Consider the following 18169-nt stretch of genomic DNA (forward strand, 5'->3'; position numbering starts at 1 on the left):
ACACTTGAACCACGTGCTTAGTTCTGCTTCGCTGCTTCCTCCAGCCAAGCCTCGTCCTGCTGCTTTGCTGCGCTCTCCAGCCAAGCTTCGTCCTACCGCTTCACTGTGTTCTCCAGCCAAGCCTCGCCTTGCTGCCTTACTGCGTCCTTCAGCCAAGTCTTGTCCTGCCGCTTCGTTGTGTTCTTCAGCCGAATCTTGTCCGGCCGCATTGTCACGTTCTGTAGCCGAGCCTTGCCCTGTCTTCTTGCCATGTTCCACAGCCAAGCCTAGCCCTGCCACCTTGCCATGATCCACCATTGAGTCTGGCTTTGCCACTTCATGGTATTCTTCAGCCGAGCCTTGTCCTGTCATTTTGTTGTGTTCTTCAGCTGAGCCTTGCCTAGCCGTCTTGCTGCACTTCTCAGCTGAGTCTTGCCCTGTCACCTTGCCATGCTCCACAGCCAAGTCTAGCCTTACTGCCTTGCCACGATCCACAGCTGAGTCTTGTCACCTTGCCACGTTCCACAGCTGAGCCGAGCCGAGCCTTGCTGTCTTGCCGCATGCTACATCAGAGCTTTATTCAGTGAGGTTCCAGAACTCCACAGCCCAGATCTGTCCTACCTCCTTGCCGGAATGGGTCTGAGGGATGACCATTACTGCTGCCATTTGAACTAAGTTCTAACTTGTGAAAATAGTTGTGAATTTGTAAATAAAGAACTCTATTCTACCTCCTCCTGGTCAATTCATACTTAGAACAGAACACATGGGAAAATAGAAACAGAAAGCTGAAGGTTCAAATCAGACAATTCAATGTGTAGGAAAATGCTAATCTCTTCAAATTTAATACAAAAATAGTAACAGGAAGACAATTGTTTACTCTCAATCCTTCTTTATATTTGAAAGGAAAATGAAGTCCAAAATTTAAAAAAGGATTTATATAAAAAAAGTAATCCCAAAAATAATGATAAGCACCAAAAGAGCCAGCTTCTCCTCACTGTAGAAAGCCTCTCTTAGGTTACGCATACTTAAAAAATACCATAAATTCAGTGATTTAGCAATGGGGTGGCTGGTCTTAGTGTCCCTTTAGGGCTACAGCATGGCTTGGAAAATGATGACAGCCCTGCCTCCCAGCCAGCTCTTACCAGTCAAACGCAAAACGCTGTTTGTGATATTCTGGCTGCAAGCAGCCATCCAGAGGACAGATGGAATGATTCCACATATTCTCCTTTATCTGGAGAACATTTCTGGGCTGCCTGAGCCTGAAAAAAAATTCTTATAGATCTATGCAATAGAGCAAATTATTAGCAAATGGGATCACCTGTTACCACCTTTAACTTGTAACCAAATGGAATCACCTAATATAATACACTTTCTAACTGAGTTAATCATTATTATTTTTAGAATGAGTCTATTTTGTGCTATGATTAAAGGTCTCAGCTGCATGCTTTTCACTTTAAAAGGATGAAAATAAGTATAATTTGTGTTGGTGTATAAAAAAAACTGTCTCTTTGTAATTTAGTGTTGCAGAAAAGCTATACAGTGGTATATAGGAAGTAGTACTGTCATGCCAAAACTTGGCAGGCATCAAGATATGTACTGATATGCATTTTGTCATTCTCAGGCACCACCACATTGGGCATCCAAATTATGTTTAAACATATATAAACCTGGTGTCCAGTTAGAAGAATGGAGCAGAGAATAGATACCGTCTGTTTTGTATTATTGACAAAGTAGATCAAGAAGAGCTGTTGACTACATCCATATAGCTCTTTGCTATGTTCCTTCTTGGAGCCAGCAGGAAATGCCAGTACTGCTCAACATTATCCAGCATGTGAAAAGTTTTCTAGCTTGGCATGCAGGACACTCTGGTTACTGCAGTTTTTTTCTTGTTTCCTTCCTGTTGTACCATCAGCCAATTGATTTTTTAATTCTTTGAAAATATGGGTTGTCTTATTGACCATGAAATAGCTGCAAAGAATTAGGTATCTTTTTTGTCTGACTTGGCCGCCATCTAATGGTGATAAGGCTTTGTCCATCCAAGGTGCAATCAGTGGGTAGATGCAGCTGAAGAGCTAGAGACTGAGAAAGAGGTTTAGCTGTGAAGACTAGTGAGTGAACTTCAAATTACCATAAGAACTATCTTAATGTGAGGAAACCAAGAGAGGAACTACCAGGCAGGCTACAGTACTCCAAAAATTGAATGCTTTCAAATATATTTTCAGTTACAAGCATTATGCCAGGCATAAACTGGTCAATTCAAGTCTGTGTACCCCCTAAGTCCACCAGCTGATTAGTTGATCAATCCTTTTGCTGGTCTATGACTGAATAAAGATTGATTGATTGATTGATCAATCCATTGTAAAAAATAAAAAAGTAGGTGAAGAAGCCAGGTTCTGGCCTCATTCTCTATCAAAATAGAACTGAGGGGTTGTCAAAGAGGTCTGGGAACAAAATGAAGTAGGTGGACACACAAAATGAAGTGGGTGGACACTTCAGTTGGTTATGCTTGTAGGCATAACCAACTGAAGTCATGCAATTGCTTACACAGAGCATGTCATTTCAGGCTGCCTCCTTGATGCACATTAATGTGCCCTATATTGCTTGCACATAGTGTTTTGAGATGGGATAGTAAGGGAAGCACCACTTCCACAGCAAAGCATTGGAGTAGTGTTTTTCAAACTTGGCAACTTTAAGCTGTGTGGACTTCAGCTCCCAGAATTCCCTAGCCAGCATGCTGGTTGAGGAATTCTGGGAGCTGAAGTCCACACAGCTTAAAGTTGCCAAGTTTGAAAAACAGTGATCTCGAGCCATCTTTGGGCAGTCTCAACTGTGGAAGGACACTGAAATACAGGCTGAGATATGCAGACATGTGTCTGGATTTGCTCACTGTACTGTGTTTCCTAAGGCAAAAGAGAAAAGCTAGTTAGCTGGTTTCCTTCTTGCTTTCTTTCAATTTGATCTGCAAGAAGGTATCATGGTTATTTTTACTTTTGTGCAAGAAATCAGATGGGAAAAAGAGAAAACAGGATGGAAAATTATACTTCTTTCAGCTATGTTTCATTATGAAGCACAGTGAGTATACCAGGATATTACTGTTACCTAAACAAGAGGACTAATGCATGAGAATTGTTTCTGCAGCAAGAATTCTCAGCAAGAAATTAGAAGATTGAAGCCTGAAGAATCAGGATTCATAATCTGGCATTATTTCTGGGAAACAGAAACAGCTGGAGCTAGTCAAAGATGGCAACTGGTGCAAAAATTGTGCCACGATATCAAAGAGGTTAATTTTTACAAAAAGACATGGTTCCAGATGGTATCTTTTCATTACAAATAGGAAAACATATCTAGAAGCATGTTATATAAAATAAGGTAACAGTTTTTCTAAGAAGCCTAGCTTTAACAGTCGTACAAAAATTCTAAACACTTTCTTTTAGTGGCTTCATTCATTCATTCATTCAGTAATAGTTATATACTTCTCCAAGCTTCAGCTGCAGAAACTCTTTATCTGATGACCATCCTTTCTTAGGCTGGTCCTTTATGCATGATTCAGATCTGGGCTTGTGTTTGCCACACCTGTGTGTTACATAACTGCATATTGTTTGTCAGTGACTGACATGAATTTAATAGGTGTCTCTCATGGCAGCCCAACCTATTTGCATTAATCACAAAAGTTATCTGTGGACTTTGCTACTTTCATTTTTGTGTTACACTTTTTCACCTTCTATTACCTGCTGTTCTGATATTTGTTATCACTTAAGAAAAAAGACTAGTACAAATCACAGGACCGCTTGTTATATGAAGTATTATATCCTGAAATAAATTTTAGACCAAGAAAATGACTGAGGCACCTTGTGACATGGAAGACATGAAACGTGAGGTGAAGACTCTTACACACTTGGAGGTAAGCAGTTAAGAAAGAGATGGTCCTAACATGTTAAACGATTTGGAGATTCTCAGATCTCACCAATGTTGTGACTTTGAATTGTTGGTCTCTGGTGAACCAAAACAGAGTTTTCAATGTTTGGGATCTGTTTAAACTTTATAGAAGAAAAACACAAAGAACACTAAATGCTGTCTGGAAATTGCTGATTTTGAATGAGTGTCGTCTTATGCAAAAGATTTTGCTGGTAGAGTAAATGAAATTCTAAAGGATTTTAAAATATGTCTTTATTTACATAGATACACATTACTTAAGGAGGAGCTAATTATGTTTTTTCCTGTTTCTTTTCCATGAAGAAGTAATTAAAATTTGCTAGTCTCTGGGTGAAAGAATGCCATATTAAACTTAGGAGAATTATTTTTAAAAAGTTCTTACTATTTTTAATTTACTGTATAATCATTAGCATTTCCACATTGATCTATTTTATTTTCAGATTCAGTATAGTAGCTGAATTAGGCTTACTACGTTCTTCAGATTTCCCATGTTCAAAGATTCCCAGTCACAGAATCTGTTACTAATTAATTTTTAAATCCAAATCATTTTCTTCTTTACTGAGGCAAAGACCGGAGTCCAAGAAAGTCCAAGATAGATAATTAGCATATCTGTTCATCTTAAGTGCATTTGTTGAAGTGTTTAATTTATATATGCACATTTTCCTTATTTTCCTACCAAATAAATCAGTGAATATAATTTGCACATTTGGCAGTCTATGTAGATGAGGATGCAAGCATTTGCTGTGGGAAAATAAGGAAATATTGATACAAATGTTAATTCCAAGATCTTTCAGTGTTTAATTTTCAGGACTTTTTGTAGAATGTACAATACATGATACATTTATAATGCCTGATGTATTATAAAAGTATAAATTGAGTAGCTGCAACAAATCAGGGAAAGGAAATCCTGTAATTAGAGTCATGCCTAATGGGTGAAAGCTGCCCTTTGAATAGAAGGTGCCATAAATCGTTCTCTCACTTTGTGCTTAGCGCTTAAAAAGAGGAAAGAATTTAGAACACTCTGTGCTGCAAAAGATTTCCACCCAGTTTGAGAGATGCCAAGACTACAGTCACATTGCAGAAGTGCAGAAGGAGAAAAGTACTCCTTTTAAAAGATATTTTCTTACTCTTCAATCTGCAAGAAAGAATCTGCAAAGGACGTTACTTTGGCTGCTTGGGCTTGGTACACTGCTCTGGAGCCCATGGTTGAGTCTCAATGCCCCAAACATCTGACTAGGATTTTACAGGTTGCTCATACTAAGAGTGCATGACCAAAAACCATGCTTCTTAGGAGCACATTTACAAGGCATGATTACCCATCTTACACATGTAGATTCTGTGATGGCCATTCATTACTTGTCCTGGAGATAGTCTGCTCCCAATCACTTCAGAATCAGCCATTTCCACTTCCTAAAGATGAGGTTTAGGTTGACTGCCAAGTTAATCCTAAATGACTAATCAAGATCATTACTTGGTTTTCATGTCCAAAGAATTCCTTCATACTATAATAACAAAATAATTTTATTCTTTAAAATCTTAATAAGGAAAGTGTAATAATATACAGGTAGTCCTTGTTTAGCATTTGCCTTGTTTAGTGACCATTCCAGTTACAACAGTGATAAAAAAAAGTCACTTTGCAACCAATTCTCACATTTATGACCTTTGCAGGTCATAAAGGAAAGCTGAAGAAAGATGATAGGCACAGTTACAGTTTCACTTAGTGACTGCTTCACTTAATGACTGAGTTGTCAGTCCCAATTGTGGTCACTAAATGAGGACTACCTATATTGTTGATATATATCTAAATTTAGAATATTGCAGAGATCATATAGAATTAGTTTGAATAAATTAAATGAATCTGTTGACCTTACACAATTTTATTTTGTTATTAGATTTGTGCTTTGCACTTTCATGAATAGTCTCCTGGAATGATAAAAAATATACATGCTGTTAAATGCATTATTAAACAGCAGCACAGGCATAAAATAAAATGTTCAACAATATGAAAAACTGAATAAAAGTTGGACATTTTTATAAGCCACCAAAGTTTATACCCTACTTAGATAATATTTAAGCTGTTTCAAAGTCCATTATTCTCAAAAAGGAATTCCATTATCAGATTGCTTATTCAGGAAAAAGACATGCCCTAAATACCCATAAACATAATGTCTCAAGGTAAAATGACCTAACAGGTCCTACCTGACAACAGTAAATTTCAACTAGAATCACATGGGAGGTGTTCTTGCAAGTAGCTGTTCTGTGCCAGCTAATGCAAAACAAGCACCAGGACAAAACAAGTTTTAAAGGCTTTATTGCTATATTGCAAATTTCCTGAGTGTAATGGGTAATTAGCTAGAAAGCACTGGAACTTGCCTTGAAATTTGAATTGTCAGCAATGTGCTAACAGGAGAAAGGCAGAGGTGGAGATACAAGTAGTGTCTGTGGCAGTGCTATAAGTCAACTGCAGAATGTGTTTGGAGAACTTTAACTTTTGTGCTCTGCTTGGTATCCCAAATGATGGATATGTTGAAAGTTACATATAAATAAATATGCTAAATTTTAAATAACTTCCCCCTCTGTTGTATTTTACAGATTTTTTTTATATCTTATCCAGACATGAAGCTATTAAAAATTAAAACTGCAGACAAGGACTTTTTACAGACGCCCTGTGTAACTCCAGGTGCTACCGTAGCTTGATTGTCAGCTCTCTCCTCTCTGCTAATCCCTTTTGTTCTCTGTCAGAATCTGGCCCTCATTATCTGCATCAGCTCCTCAGACTCCATCTTTCCCAGAGCTGCAGATGTGTTTGATTGCCTGCCAGTTCTTCAGGCTGAAGGTCCATCTGGTCTGTCTCATTAGATCACCATCATGTCTTCCAAATCAAGAGAATCTGCATACTGTATTCAATAATGTAAATACTGCATTTTCCCCCTGTTTCTTCTAGTAGTGAATTAGGGCAGGAAAGATAATTTTTCTGTATTTTTGTGCAGCCATCTAGTAATCATCTGGGTTCTTGCAGACAGTTATGGTACCCTAAATGAATATAATAGCTTTTTATTTCTTCCAGCACGAGAAATAGAAATATGCTTATTGCCTGAATGCTATATACTGTATGTGAAATTCTTTCTGTTCTTGTTAATTTTCTCATACATTCCCGTGAATATTGCTTAAGAAAATTCTATAGTTTCAGGTGTCTGATTAGGCCTTTGGAACAATAGGATAGTAGTGTAATAATTTAGGTTAATTATATCTTAATACCATCTTAAATTTATTTGTTCTAGACAGAAGGAGGAACTCCAGGTACAGCACAAATCTCATTTGCAGTGCTTCAGTTCATACATTTAGATCTGTTTCTTGAGTAAAGGGAGTTCTGCTAAATAGCTTTCTAGTTTTAGTAGACAGGTATTTTATCAAAGAATTCATCTATCCATCTATTTGTTGGAAAGGTATGTGGCCCTGATGAGTCAAGTTGTGCAAGTCTGCTTAAACAAGCAACAAGCAAATATAATGAGGTATTGCTGACATTTGCAAATGTTTTATCTGACTGCATTTATTCCACTGGAATTAAAGTGATGGTGCTCAGATAATTCAGAAATAAATAACCAAGCAACCCTAATCATTTCATGATAGCATTATGTAAGTCAAGTAGCAAGATAAAGAACCAGAATTGGTAGGTGAGTGTTTTCCACCATAAATATCTAGAAGGGAAAACGTTTTTATAATTTTTGATGATTGAAAAATTTAAACAGAATTTAAAGATTTTATGATACTTTGAAAATGCACCAAGAGTTTCTGGCAATGATTGATTTGCAGTTTCTTTGTGTAGAGCAAACATTTATTCTCATCAATTCAAACTCATCTTACATTCATTTCCAAAGGACTTGTAGCAAAGCTCACTACAAAATAAGCTGTCAGGTATGGAGACGGTGTTTCATAGATCATTTATTTCCACTGGAAATCAACTGAAGAGAATATTTCCACATGTCTTTTGAGTAAATATTCTTAAAACTTATTTGAGAGAATATTGTATGTCTTTTAAGAACACAAACTCCTATCTATGCAAAGATGTCATATTTCTGGACAAGATTTCAAAGCTGTACTGTAGCACCTGCCCAGGCAGTTCTTCATCAGGGGCAAAATAAGGCTTCATGCTCCTCCGATAAAGCCACCTGGTTATGTTGTAGGTTGTGTTTGAATGTTGACTGAATATGAGCATTGTTGCACCTGTGTTCTACAGTATTCCTGTTTCCTATAAAAGGTAAGAAAGGGGTAATGGTGAGCTGGTAGGCCTTTTTCTTGGGCTGGCAGTTGCTATCTCAAGGGAGCTCTTTTCATTCTGTTCTCAGCCTCCCACAAAAACTAACTGTGATTTGTTCCACAGCAATCCTTCCCACTCACAATCACTTCAAGAGTCTTGCCTCAGGCTGTTCAAGAAACAACTAATGTTCGTCAGCCTAGTCTAGATCCATGTTGGTTTGCCAGCCATTCCACCTCTGCCTCTCCTCTTTCTTCTTCCCAAAGTTGTTCTGCTTTTAAGTCTCTGCTTGTCTCTTCCTTTTTGCCAGCTCAGCAGTAGCTGGAAAAGTAGCTGCCTATGGGAAAGTTATGAGAACCTATGTTACCTTTCAGCTTCTACTTGTCATTTTAAAAAGAGTAACATGTTGAGATGCTGGAGAGCCATGGATGAAGCAGACTGTCACATGGATTTTCTCTCTCTCTTTTTTTTTTAGAAATCTGTCTCCTTAGCAGGTACATTTCCTAATTAAGAAGGAAAATATCAAGGGAACTGATTTCTTAAAGAGATTGAATTCTGTATCCGCTGTCCCTCCTTTTTGGGGGGGCATGTGTATGTGTTTTTGTGCCGTTGTGTGTGTGTGTGAGAGAGAGAGAGAAAATGAGAGAGAGAAAGAGATGGTAATACCTTTTGTTTTTAATAGAAGTCATTGAGAGATCCTTATAGAATTTCAACAAGTAGAGATAACTGCTCATCACAAGATGAATATAATTGTAGCCTGCTTTTGTATTTAATTAAATAAATTAATTTAAAACATTATTATACCACTACTAATTAACGGAAACCTCAAGCAGTTAACAATTACAAAATTGGTATTTGGTGCTTGGTAGTGTTTGTACTGCTGTGAATCTTCTCATATGTGTACCACACCATCTGTGCCTGACCATGGATGACCCATACATGACTATGGATGACGCATACTGTGCTTGACCTATACAGCTGTAGAGATGACTGTGAAAGGATATGAAAATATTAAAGTGATGACAGAAGAATGCATGATTTAAAGATTCTTGCTATATACTCCTCCTGGGAAAAATGGGTTAACATATGGAAGAAGTCAGAATAACTTAAGGGACTACTTTTCAACCTTCTAGCTTTTTTCCTTAATGCCAGGACTCCACCTATTCATAGAAAATACATTTTAACAGATAACTACAATCATTCACAACAAACCTGAGGTTACAAACAAACCTGTCAAGATCAGTAGCATGGCTTTTTTGGGAGACATGCCTCCTCAATTCTGATTTTAGCAATGAAACCCTAGAAGAATTCACTATGTACTTCAAAAGGCTTTTTTCTAGCACATTATCATATGGAAACAAACAGATGAGGAACGGTAGATGTAGAAAGGATACGCTTTTGTTTATTATTATCCTGTCTCTCCTTTGAGAGACTTCTGTCTTAGCAATACGCCAAGAGACATGAATACAGGAGCCTTTAGAATATGCAACTAATTTTTATTATTTGTTAATTCTAAGTGAGTGCTAAAAATTATAGGTTCCTGGTAAAAATGTGGAACTTGGACAGCTTCTACATCTACAACCATTTCTAGTAGTACCTACTTTCTATAGAAGATAGTTATTACTGGAGAACACTTTGCAGAGTATTGAGTGCTATTTCTGGGCTAAACCTATTTATATTCCCATTACCTTTCTGCTGTTATAACACTCCTGTTGTTTAGTATGGAGCAGAAATCTCTTTCATCTTCGTGAATACAAAGAAAATGATTATTTGCTACCGAAATTACACTTCCATTAGTTGCTGCTTTTTCACTATGACCCACTTTAGAAAAGACTAATCCATTTTCATTTAAGATGTTGAACAGAGCCAAACATATATTATTTTACAATTATATAAACAAGATCTTTGAGTATCTATCCCATTGAAGTATGAAAAATTATAAGTAAGTTTAAAGAGGATATACTGTTTGTCCCCAGAAAATGTCAAGACTAAACATACAGAAGAGATGTTTTGGGAAAAAAATGTCTCCCCAGAAACACCTAAGAAGAGATATATTTTACAATTGCAGTCCTGTTATATAGCACAAACGGGGGAGAATAGATGTGCAAAGTTCAGCAAGCAAAAGAGGTTAAAAAACGAATGAGACAATGACTGGATTCATGCAACAGGGTCTGGGTTCATGTAACATACTATGATACTAAGTAGCATGTTGGATACAGCCAGTCCATGTCTCCAGTGGATTGTCCAGTTATGACTACCATATCTGAGCTGCAAAATTATGGACAACCTGTAGATTACAGCAAAGAAATATGGAAAATTAACTCTGTTGCCGTCTGATATTTATCTGTATTTTTGAAGGCCAGATGTGGTAACCCAATTCAGTAAATTGTGCAAATGCAGAAAATCTGGTTAATTCAATAATGGTATGTGTTATGAAAACACATCTATAATTAATTAGGCTTTTGGAGTCATATGTTATGTGAACTCTGCCATTATGGGTTATAAACCAGATTTTATGGCTTAGCATGCTGTGTAAACTCAGAGACCCATGACTTATTCAATACATTATACAGTAGTTAAAGGAAATGTGACCTAGCATGATATGTGAGCACAGCTACTATCAGGTTGGGTTCAGGAGGAAGTTCACAAATCCAAGGAATCAAATATACAGGAATTCAAGGACAGAAACAAAATTTTAGTTGAGATCAGCCATTGGCTGTTGTATTGGGTGGCATGAAAACAGCACTGAATAACAAATGGAAGCCCACATCCAAAATCTTAAACCTGATATGAGGAATCTAGCTACTTGGAAAAAGAAGGTTATGAGACAGTGCCTATGGTAATAAAGGAGGGCAGGAACACAGCCCAAGAAATCTATGGGAAGTCCCTTCTAGAAGCTGGCTGAAGTGTGTGAAAGTTTTATAACATACCAGGACATCCCCAGAACATTCAGGAGGTAAAATTCCATGAAACCCACAAAAGGCCAGTGCAAAGGGAAGAGAGACGTTCATAGGTTCTGATCACATGAGATGGGACCAATGGGAGGCAGAAAGATAAATTACCAGAGAAGGCATGATATCACAGTGGCCTGAGACCTGTATTTGGGAGGAAGCCTTATTTTCCAAATTGCTTTGGATCAACATGTATGTGTATATTAGCAGTTGAATGGACTGTTAGTCCAGTTTCATGGGATCAAACTTAGAAAAATCAATTAGCTAGGAATTCTTGGAAGTACTAGAAAACAAGGCTGACAAAGAACGCACTGGATAGATACCATCAAGCAAGATATTGGTTTAAACCTAGAAACATTAAACAAAGTTGTAAATTTGTGAAACATTGGAAAGAATAGAGACAGCTAATCTATAAAGCCTCTGAAAGTCAAAGATGAAAGAGAGAGAGATTGTTCAGTGCTGGTCTACTCTCATCTGAAGGATTTTATATTCTAGCCTCCATAATCTTCATCCACCTCCAACTGATAATAAACTATCTAAGGGATTACAGATTAAGTAGACCTATTATTCCAAGAAGCCTTTCCTTGCAATAAATAACTCCTGTTTCTCTCAGTCCTCTGGCTCTAAATCTTTTGGTCTCTTTAGGTATCTACATTCTTGCGATGTCAGTGAGTGTGGCTGCCATGACCTTTGATGCTGAGGACAGTAGCCTTGGCATCACCTTCTCTGATAAACCAAGTAGAATTACTTGGTTCTGCTTTATTCCTGGAGGAGTCATCTTAATATTAGACATCATTTGTTGTTGTTTATTTGTCATCTCACGCAGGAATTTTGTATCTGGACTGCAAAACTCGCATGACCACTAGATGGCAGCATTAAGATATACAGTACTGTAAAAATTCTAGGATTTCTGAAACTTCTAATACTTTGATTTCCTAAAATGATGAATTTCTGTGACCTGCTCCCTGAACAACACTGAATATGTACATACTATACATGCATACCTGATGTGGTTGGTGGATGGGTTTTGAGCAAGATAGCTTAAATAATCCTTACCTTAAGGGTTTTCAAAGAGACTTGTATTCATTTAAGAAAGCTAGGTGAGGTCTTACAGTAAGTTTATCAATCCTGAGCTGTTACTTCACTTTTTCCTCAGTTATATTAGGAAAGACTTTTTTTCTTTGACCTAAGATGCAGAGAGAAGCAGAAGTAAATATATGAAGTAGCTCTGCCTTTTCCCCATTATTATTATTTATTTCTCCACCTTATCTGTGCAGCAGACCTACCACCTTGCTGACTCTTCTTTTACTTTTGACATGCTCCTAAATCCACCCCTTACTACATTTTGCATTGTTCAACAGCCTCATCTCATTCTGAGCTTTAGCCTTCAATGTTAATTCTTAATTATTAGCCCTCGCTTCTGTTTGTATTGCATCTTCTCTTTGCTTCTCGGTTTGTAAGTGCTATTCATTTACATGGCATTTTAATTTTTTACATGGGGATTATTTGTATGTTTTAAATGTCTTCTTTTTCAGGATTTTCCATAGGCTTATTTATCCCACAGAATTTCAGGTTCTAGTATGTGCCTACCTTTTATATGAGTCATTTAAATCTGTCCTCCTGAAGTCCAAGATACAGACTGTCATCTCACAGCTGTTCCTTCCCTAGTTAACTTGAATTTCTTCTTCGGCATATAGTTCCTATACATACCAGCCTGTGCCTCAGTCTCCCTTTGCCTTCTGGTTTCATGTAAACTCCTTATGATATGCTCAGCAAGGCTCTCACCAGACAGATAGGTCTCTGTTCTTGTGAGGTGCAGAGAATCCCTGTCCATAACTCACTTATGCTGGTGAGGGTACAAGTTCTTAGAATCTTCCTTCCTACAAGGCTTAGGAATCTACATATTTCTTGAGAGGTCTATCTTCTTAGCCACTTGTTCTTATCCTTGTCCTTTGACCAACAAGGGGGCAGGAATGCTGAAAATGTTACTTCTACCTTCAGCTCTTTCCCCTTCATAGCCCTGGCTTTGTAGCTGATGGGCTATGTAATATTTTATCTAACATCATTACATGGTATCTGGTGATGGTGATGGAGATGAGTTACCATACTGAATATAGGTTCTACCTATATTCTTAAAGGTTCTTAAATTACTCTATTTTTATCTCCCATTCCCCCAAATTAAAGATAGTATTAATAAAATAATTCTGTGTAATGCAATGCAATGCAAGAATTCAAATACTTTTGAAATTGTAATTTAGGTGAGCATTTTAAAGAGTAAATATTCTCCACATGAAATTGTTTTCCACCTCCATATGAAGTCAATTTGATACCTTCTGGGGTGATTCTTACCATAAACCATAGGTAATCTGAGTAGCACTGCATGATCAAATATGTATTTATTCAGAAATGAGTGGAAAGAACATATTCCCAAGAACATGTCCATCAGATTGCAAGATTAGATTTTAATACATTTATGCAAGGTATATGCTTCATAACTTGATGAATTTAAGAACAGTCTAAAAATTCATTCACTGTGAACTGATGTATGCTTCTTGAAAAAGAAGTCTTACTGAATGCATTGGGATTTTAGGACTGTGGTTGAATAGCAGAAAGAATCACAAAGGTACTAGACAAAAATGTGTTAAGTCTTTGAAGGTGGTTCAAACGAAAGTTTTCTATTGTATGGCATTATGCTTCTATATGAATTTTTGGTTATCATTTAAAATTGTAACACTTAGATGTATCTTGCCTTCTAGGCAACAGTTAATGTAGCATTAATGACTGATAAGTCTTTATAAGTTATTTTCAGTTTTAATTTTTTTAAAAAAATATTGTATACATATGCAGATGTGAATTTCCCAAGTTATGGGTATTTTAGATTTTGATTCTAAATTGTCCAGCATCTTCAACTATTTAAGATGATGAAATATGCAACCGGTTTCTTGAGTATCAGTAGAGATCAAAATTACTTATTGTATCATCTGTGCAGTTTAGCTTAGTGAAAGTTTAGAAACAGCCTTAATTTCCATAGCCTAGGATCTGTGGAGAGGAGGTTAATGGATTGAAAGATTTGATCATGTGGAGCATTGACAACTAATGCAGAAAACACAGATTAAAAAGTGGGGGAAAGAACATTGTGTTACCTCTTTATCACGCTTCCTGCATGGCAAATGGTCAAGCTTTAGAAAATAAATCTAATTTAACCTCTGCTAGGTTAAAAAACAAATAAACAAGTATTTCTTCAACTTAATGAGCTTTTGATCTGATTTTTCTCTAAATGGAGCAGCAATGGCTGGAGATGAAAGTTTGTCTATTTTATATTAAATGAAACAGTATTTTATCTCTAAGTCTGTTGTTCTTTAAGATGTTTTCCCAGCCACATTACTTATGCTGACTAAGATAATATTTTTAGTGATTTGAATATGTGGGTAGGGGTTGACTTTCCAATGAAATGCAGCCCTCTCCTGACATGGTGATAATTATGTAAGAAAAGTTAATGGGAGAAGATGTTCATTTGTTAGAGCTGATCATTTATTTTCCTAATTATGATGCTGGGAGAATATATAAAGGGAATGAGAACACCATGCGGTAAATCAAAGATCTGCTTTGTGCCTTACCACCATATAGAAAAGGTCTAAGAAAATATTCCAGACTTAGCTGATACTACAAAAACCTTTAGATTGTGAATTCATTGAGAGGAAAAAAAGATGCATAAGAACATAAGGGTTCTCTGTATCAGGCCATAAACCTCTCCAGAATCTTATGTCATATAGTGGCTCATCAGATGCATCTGGGAAGCTTATAAGAAAGACACAAGGGAAATATTTCTTCCCTATTTCTTGCTAAAGTTTCTTATTTTTGATTGTACAACTCTTAATATAGCAATTATTATATCTATCTATCTATCTTCCATGAATTTATTTAGTTCCCTCATCAAATCACATATAGTATTACTGTTGCTCTGGAATTGTTGCCATACCAGGGTCTATCTCATGCTGTACTCTGTTTATCAGCTAGATAATTTATTTCCAGCTCAGCTGCAATGAATCTCAAATTGCAGTTGGAACAATTTCCCTGTTGAGCTCTGAAGAGCTTGTGAGTGGGCTGGTTTCTTATTGGCGGGAACTGTTGTGTCACTATGCCTCCTGGCTCTAAGCCAATGTGTCCTTATTTCCTTAGTGGTTGGGCTGTTATAGTGCTTGCCTAAGACACAGTTGTATCAGAAGAGTTTAAAATCCCCCCAGCAGCCACTTGGAGAAATGAATGGAGCATGGATTTTCTTTTAAAAGGCGGTGGGGGGGGGGATGATTGGCAGCATCTTTTTGCATTTTTTTAATTGACAGCTAGAAAGAGCACCAATTGGCTCACAGTTGGCTAATGCTTTTTTCAATGGTTCAAGATCAGTAGCAGTTTACTACTACTTGGTTACTTTACAAGATCAGCAGTTTACTTTACAAGATGATTGCTTGTAAAGAATTTAGAAATAAAAATTGTGCATTGATTGATGGTCATCACCCCATCTGATGAAAATGAATTCCATAGTTTAATAATGCATTTTTAAGTACTTCCTTACCTATATCAATACACACACACACACTGTGTGTGTGTGTGTGTGTATATATATATATTTCATATAGATAGATATTGTGTGTGTAACATATATAATTTATATATTAATAGACTATCCCCACGCATTAAGCTTCAGATGATAATCTAGTGTTCCAGTATACAGGAAGAAAAAAAATCAATGTTTTCCATGGCATACATAATTTTATATTTCTCTGTCTGGATTCTCATACCTTTCTGGCAGCTTTGTTGTAATGTTATGTTTCCATATTTGAGTAGGCAGAAAGCAATACTGGCATGAGGTTGCTGCCTCCGTTGCTCATCTCTGCCTTGCCTGAATCGGTGCAGGATGGTGTGGTTCTACACGTGCAGCAGGGGATAGAGAAAACCATTCCTTTAATTCTCTGGTTCTGCTGGCCAGTGCATCACCAGGAAAAGCATCTACCCATCCTGGCACTGCAACACGCAGTCTGTCATCTCTAAGGTCCTTCTGTTTGCCAAACTATACCCCATTTTATCATAACCTGGGTTGAATCAAGTTTAACAAATCAAATCAGAATCTTGAAGGGAGGTAAACCACAAGAAGCAATTCCCGTTTCTTTTTATTTTGTTTATATAAACAAATGCTGAGTTCCAGGCTGGCTGGGGAACAAAGGAGAGGTGCAATGGCCAGGCAGCGCCTCTGCTATTGGTCTCCTAACTTTGCCTCTGATAGAATGGTGGCAAAGCATAACACACCTGGTAGTTACTAGTGGGTGCTGTTGGCTTAGGAAGGAAACCACCAGTACAACTAAGATTGCTTAAGCCTGTCTTATGCATAGGCTGGGGACAAGATGTTGTGGAGACACAGCAGAAAACAAGATATTGCCAGACATATCTGGACTGTGGTTATGCATAAGTGGGGAAAGTCTTTAATGGTATTAGACTATAGAAGCTATGCAACTATCTAAATATTAGAGTATGCTATTAACACTTTAGGTATTTAGGAAATGCAACTGATAGGTTCAAATCATGCTGATTGATAGTTCTGGGAGTCATTGATACCACATATCTAAAGGGTACTAAAGTGGAGACTAAAGGAATATATAGATTTAATAAGACAAATGTGGTGTCTGGAAAGTTGAGAGGCATACTCTGTATAGAAATGAATATAAATGGGGAATTTGCCTGATAATATGATTGTGTTGCAAACCAGTAGGTGTCATGTCCCCCGTTGCGATGTATACATACATCACAACGGGGAACATGCCTTTCCGGCGAAGGGGAAGGGGAAGGAAAGAATCAGTGCTAATCACTTAAGCACTGAAAGACAATACAAGGACAAAGGAGCCACTCCTTTGCCCTGACCCGAGAAACCATCATCCTATCTCCCTGACATCACTGCATTATCACGGGGGACACACCTGCTCCGGACACAGGAAGAGGACAGAGGTAATCAGCGCTAATCCCCCCTGATCGCCCATCGAGACTCCGAAATCACCCCTGATTGTCCATCGAGACTCCGGGATCACCCACGGGCAAGACTTTGGGACAATGGGGGGTGGGGTAGGATCAGGTCCGCACCGCGGGTATTTATCAGCTACCTCGCACGCCATGTGCTCATTCCCGTCTTTTTCCGTGTATGCATTCTATTCCTAATAAACCAGAAATCCTTAGCCCTGACTAGTGAGTCTGTGTTTCTTTCGGAATAAGGCAACCATCACAGTAGGTCAACTCTCCACAACCTGACACATACCAGATTTGTGGGGACTGAGTTCAGTTTTGGGAGTTATAGTTCTAGCACATCTACATATGTCAGATTGGGGAAGGAAGCAGGAAATTATTTTTCCAACCTCAACTTCTATGTTCAAGCTTTCTCTTTAGCATGTGCAATTTCTGTTACATTTGCACATGAGAGCAATTTTAAATCATCCCATGTAAAACTGTAGTGAATAAAACTATTACAAACTAATCGTTGATCGTGGGATTTTGTACGCCTCAAAAAAATTATGAGATAAAATTGCTGATTGTCATTTCCTCCAACTGACTTCCTAATACTTACTGCCTCTCATGTGCATCTTTTCTCAGTGCGAAGCCCCATTCACCCTCTTGCTGTCTGGATTTGTTCACTATATTCAACAGGCGAAGGGAGAAAGAATGTATGTCTCATAAGGTGACATATTCAGAGTAAATGTGTGATGCATGAGTCACACGTAAGTCAGCCTCACTGGATACAGGTGTGGTGATTTGGTGTCCTACTTTTTCATTTCAGTAGGTTGCATCTGTCATCTCAGTGCATAAACATAACCATTTCTAACTTCCCAACTGTCTTGTGTAATGATTGCTGAGAAATAACATCAGTCTGACTGGGATTATTAGATTCAGATTGCCACATTTGAACAGTTTTGGCAGGTGTGTATTTATGTATGATTCACTCAAACCTGACCAAACTTGCTATAGCAAAATTAGTAGGCAGGTGAGTATATTTTCAGTCTCAGGTGGTTAC

General features: G+C 37.6%; 1 protein-coding gene and 1 long non-coding RNA gene across 2 annotated transcripts in view; both read left to right on the forward strand.

The window, feature by feature from the left end:
* Window positions 1-3696: 3696 nt before the first annotated feature.
* Window positions 3697-18169, forward strand: part of TMCC3 (transmembrane and coiled-coil domain family 3) — a 72037-nt gene continuing 57564 nt past the window's right edge. The window contains exon 1 of the mRNA XM_063308894.1: window positions 3697-3880. Coding sequence (XP_063164964.1) covers window positions 3815-3880 — 66 coding nt within the window. The 5' untranslated portion in view covers window positions 3697-3814. The remainder of the gene's footprint in view (window positions 3881-18169) is intronic.
* On the forward strand, window positions 16807-17635 carry LOC134500680 (uncharacterized). The gene is made up of 2 exons (XR_010068286.1): window positions 16807-16882; window positions 17393-17635. It is a non-coding gene; the product is annotated as an uncharacterized LOC134500680 (long non-coding RNA).

The sequence above is a fragment of the Candoia aspera genome, chromosome 7 (assembly GCF_035149785.1).
Source record: "Candoia aspera isolate rCanAsp1 chromosome 7, rCanAsp1.hap2, whole genome shotgun sequence".
Taxonomy (NCBI): domain Eukaryota; kingdom Metazoa; phylum Chordata; class Lepidosauria; order Squamata; family Boidae; genus Candoia; species Candoia aspera.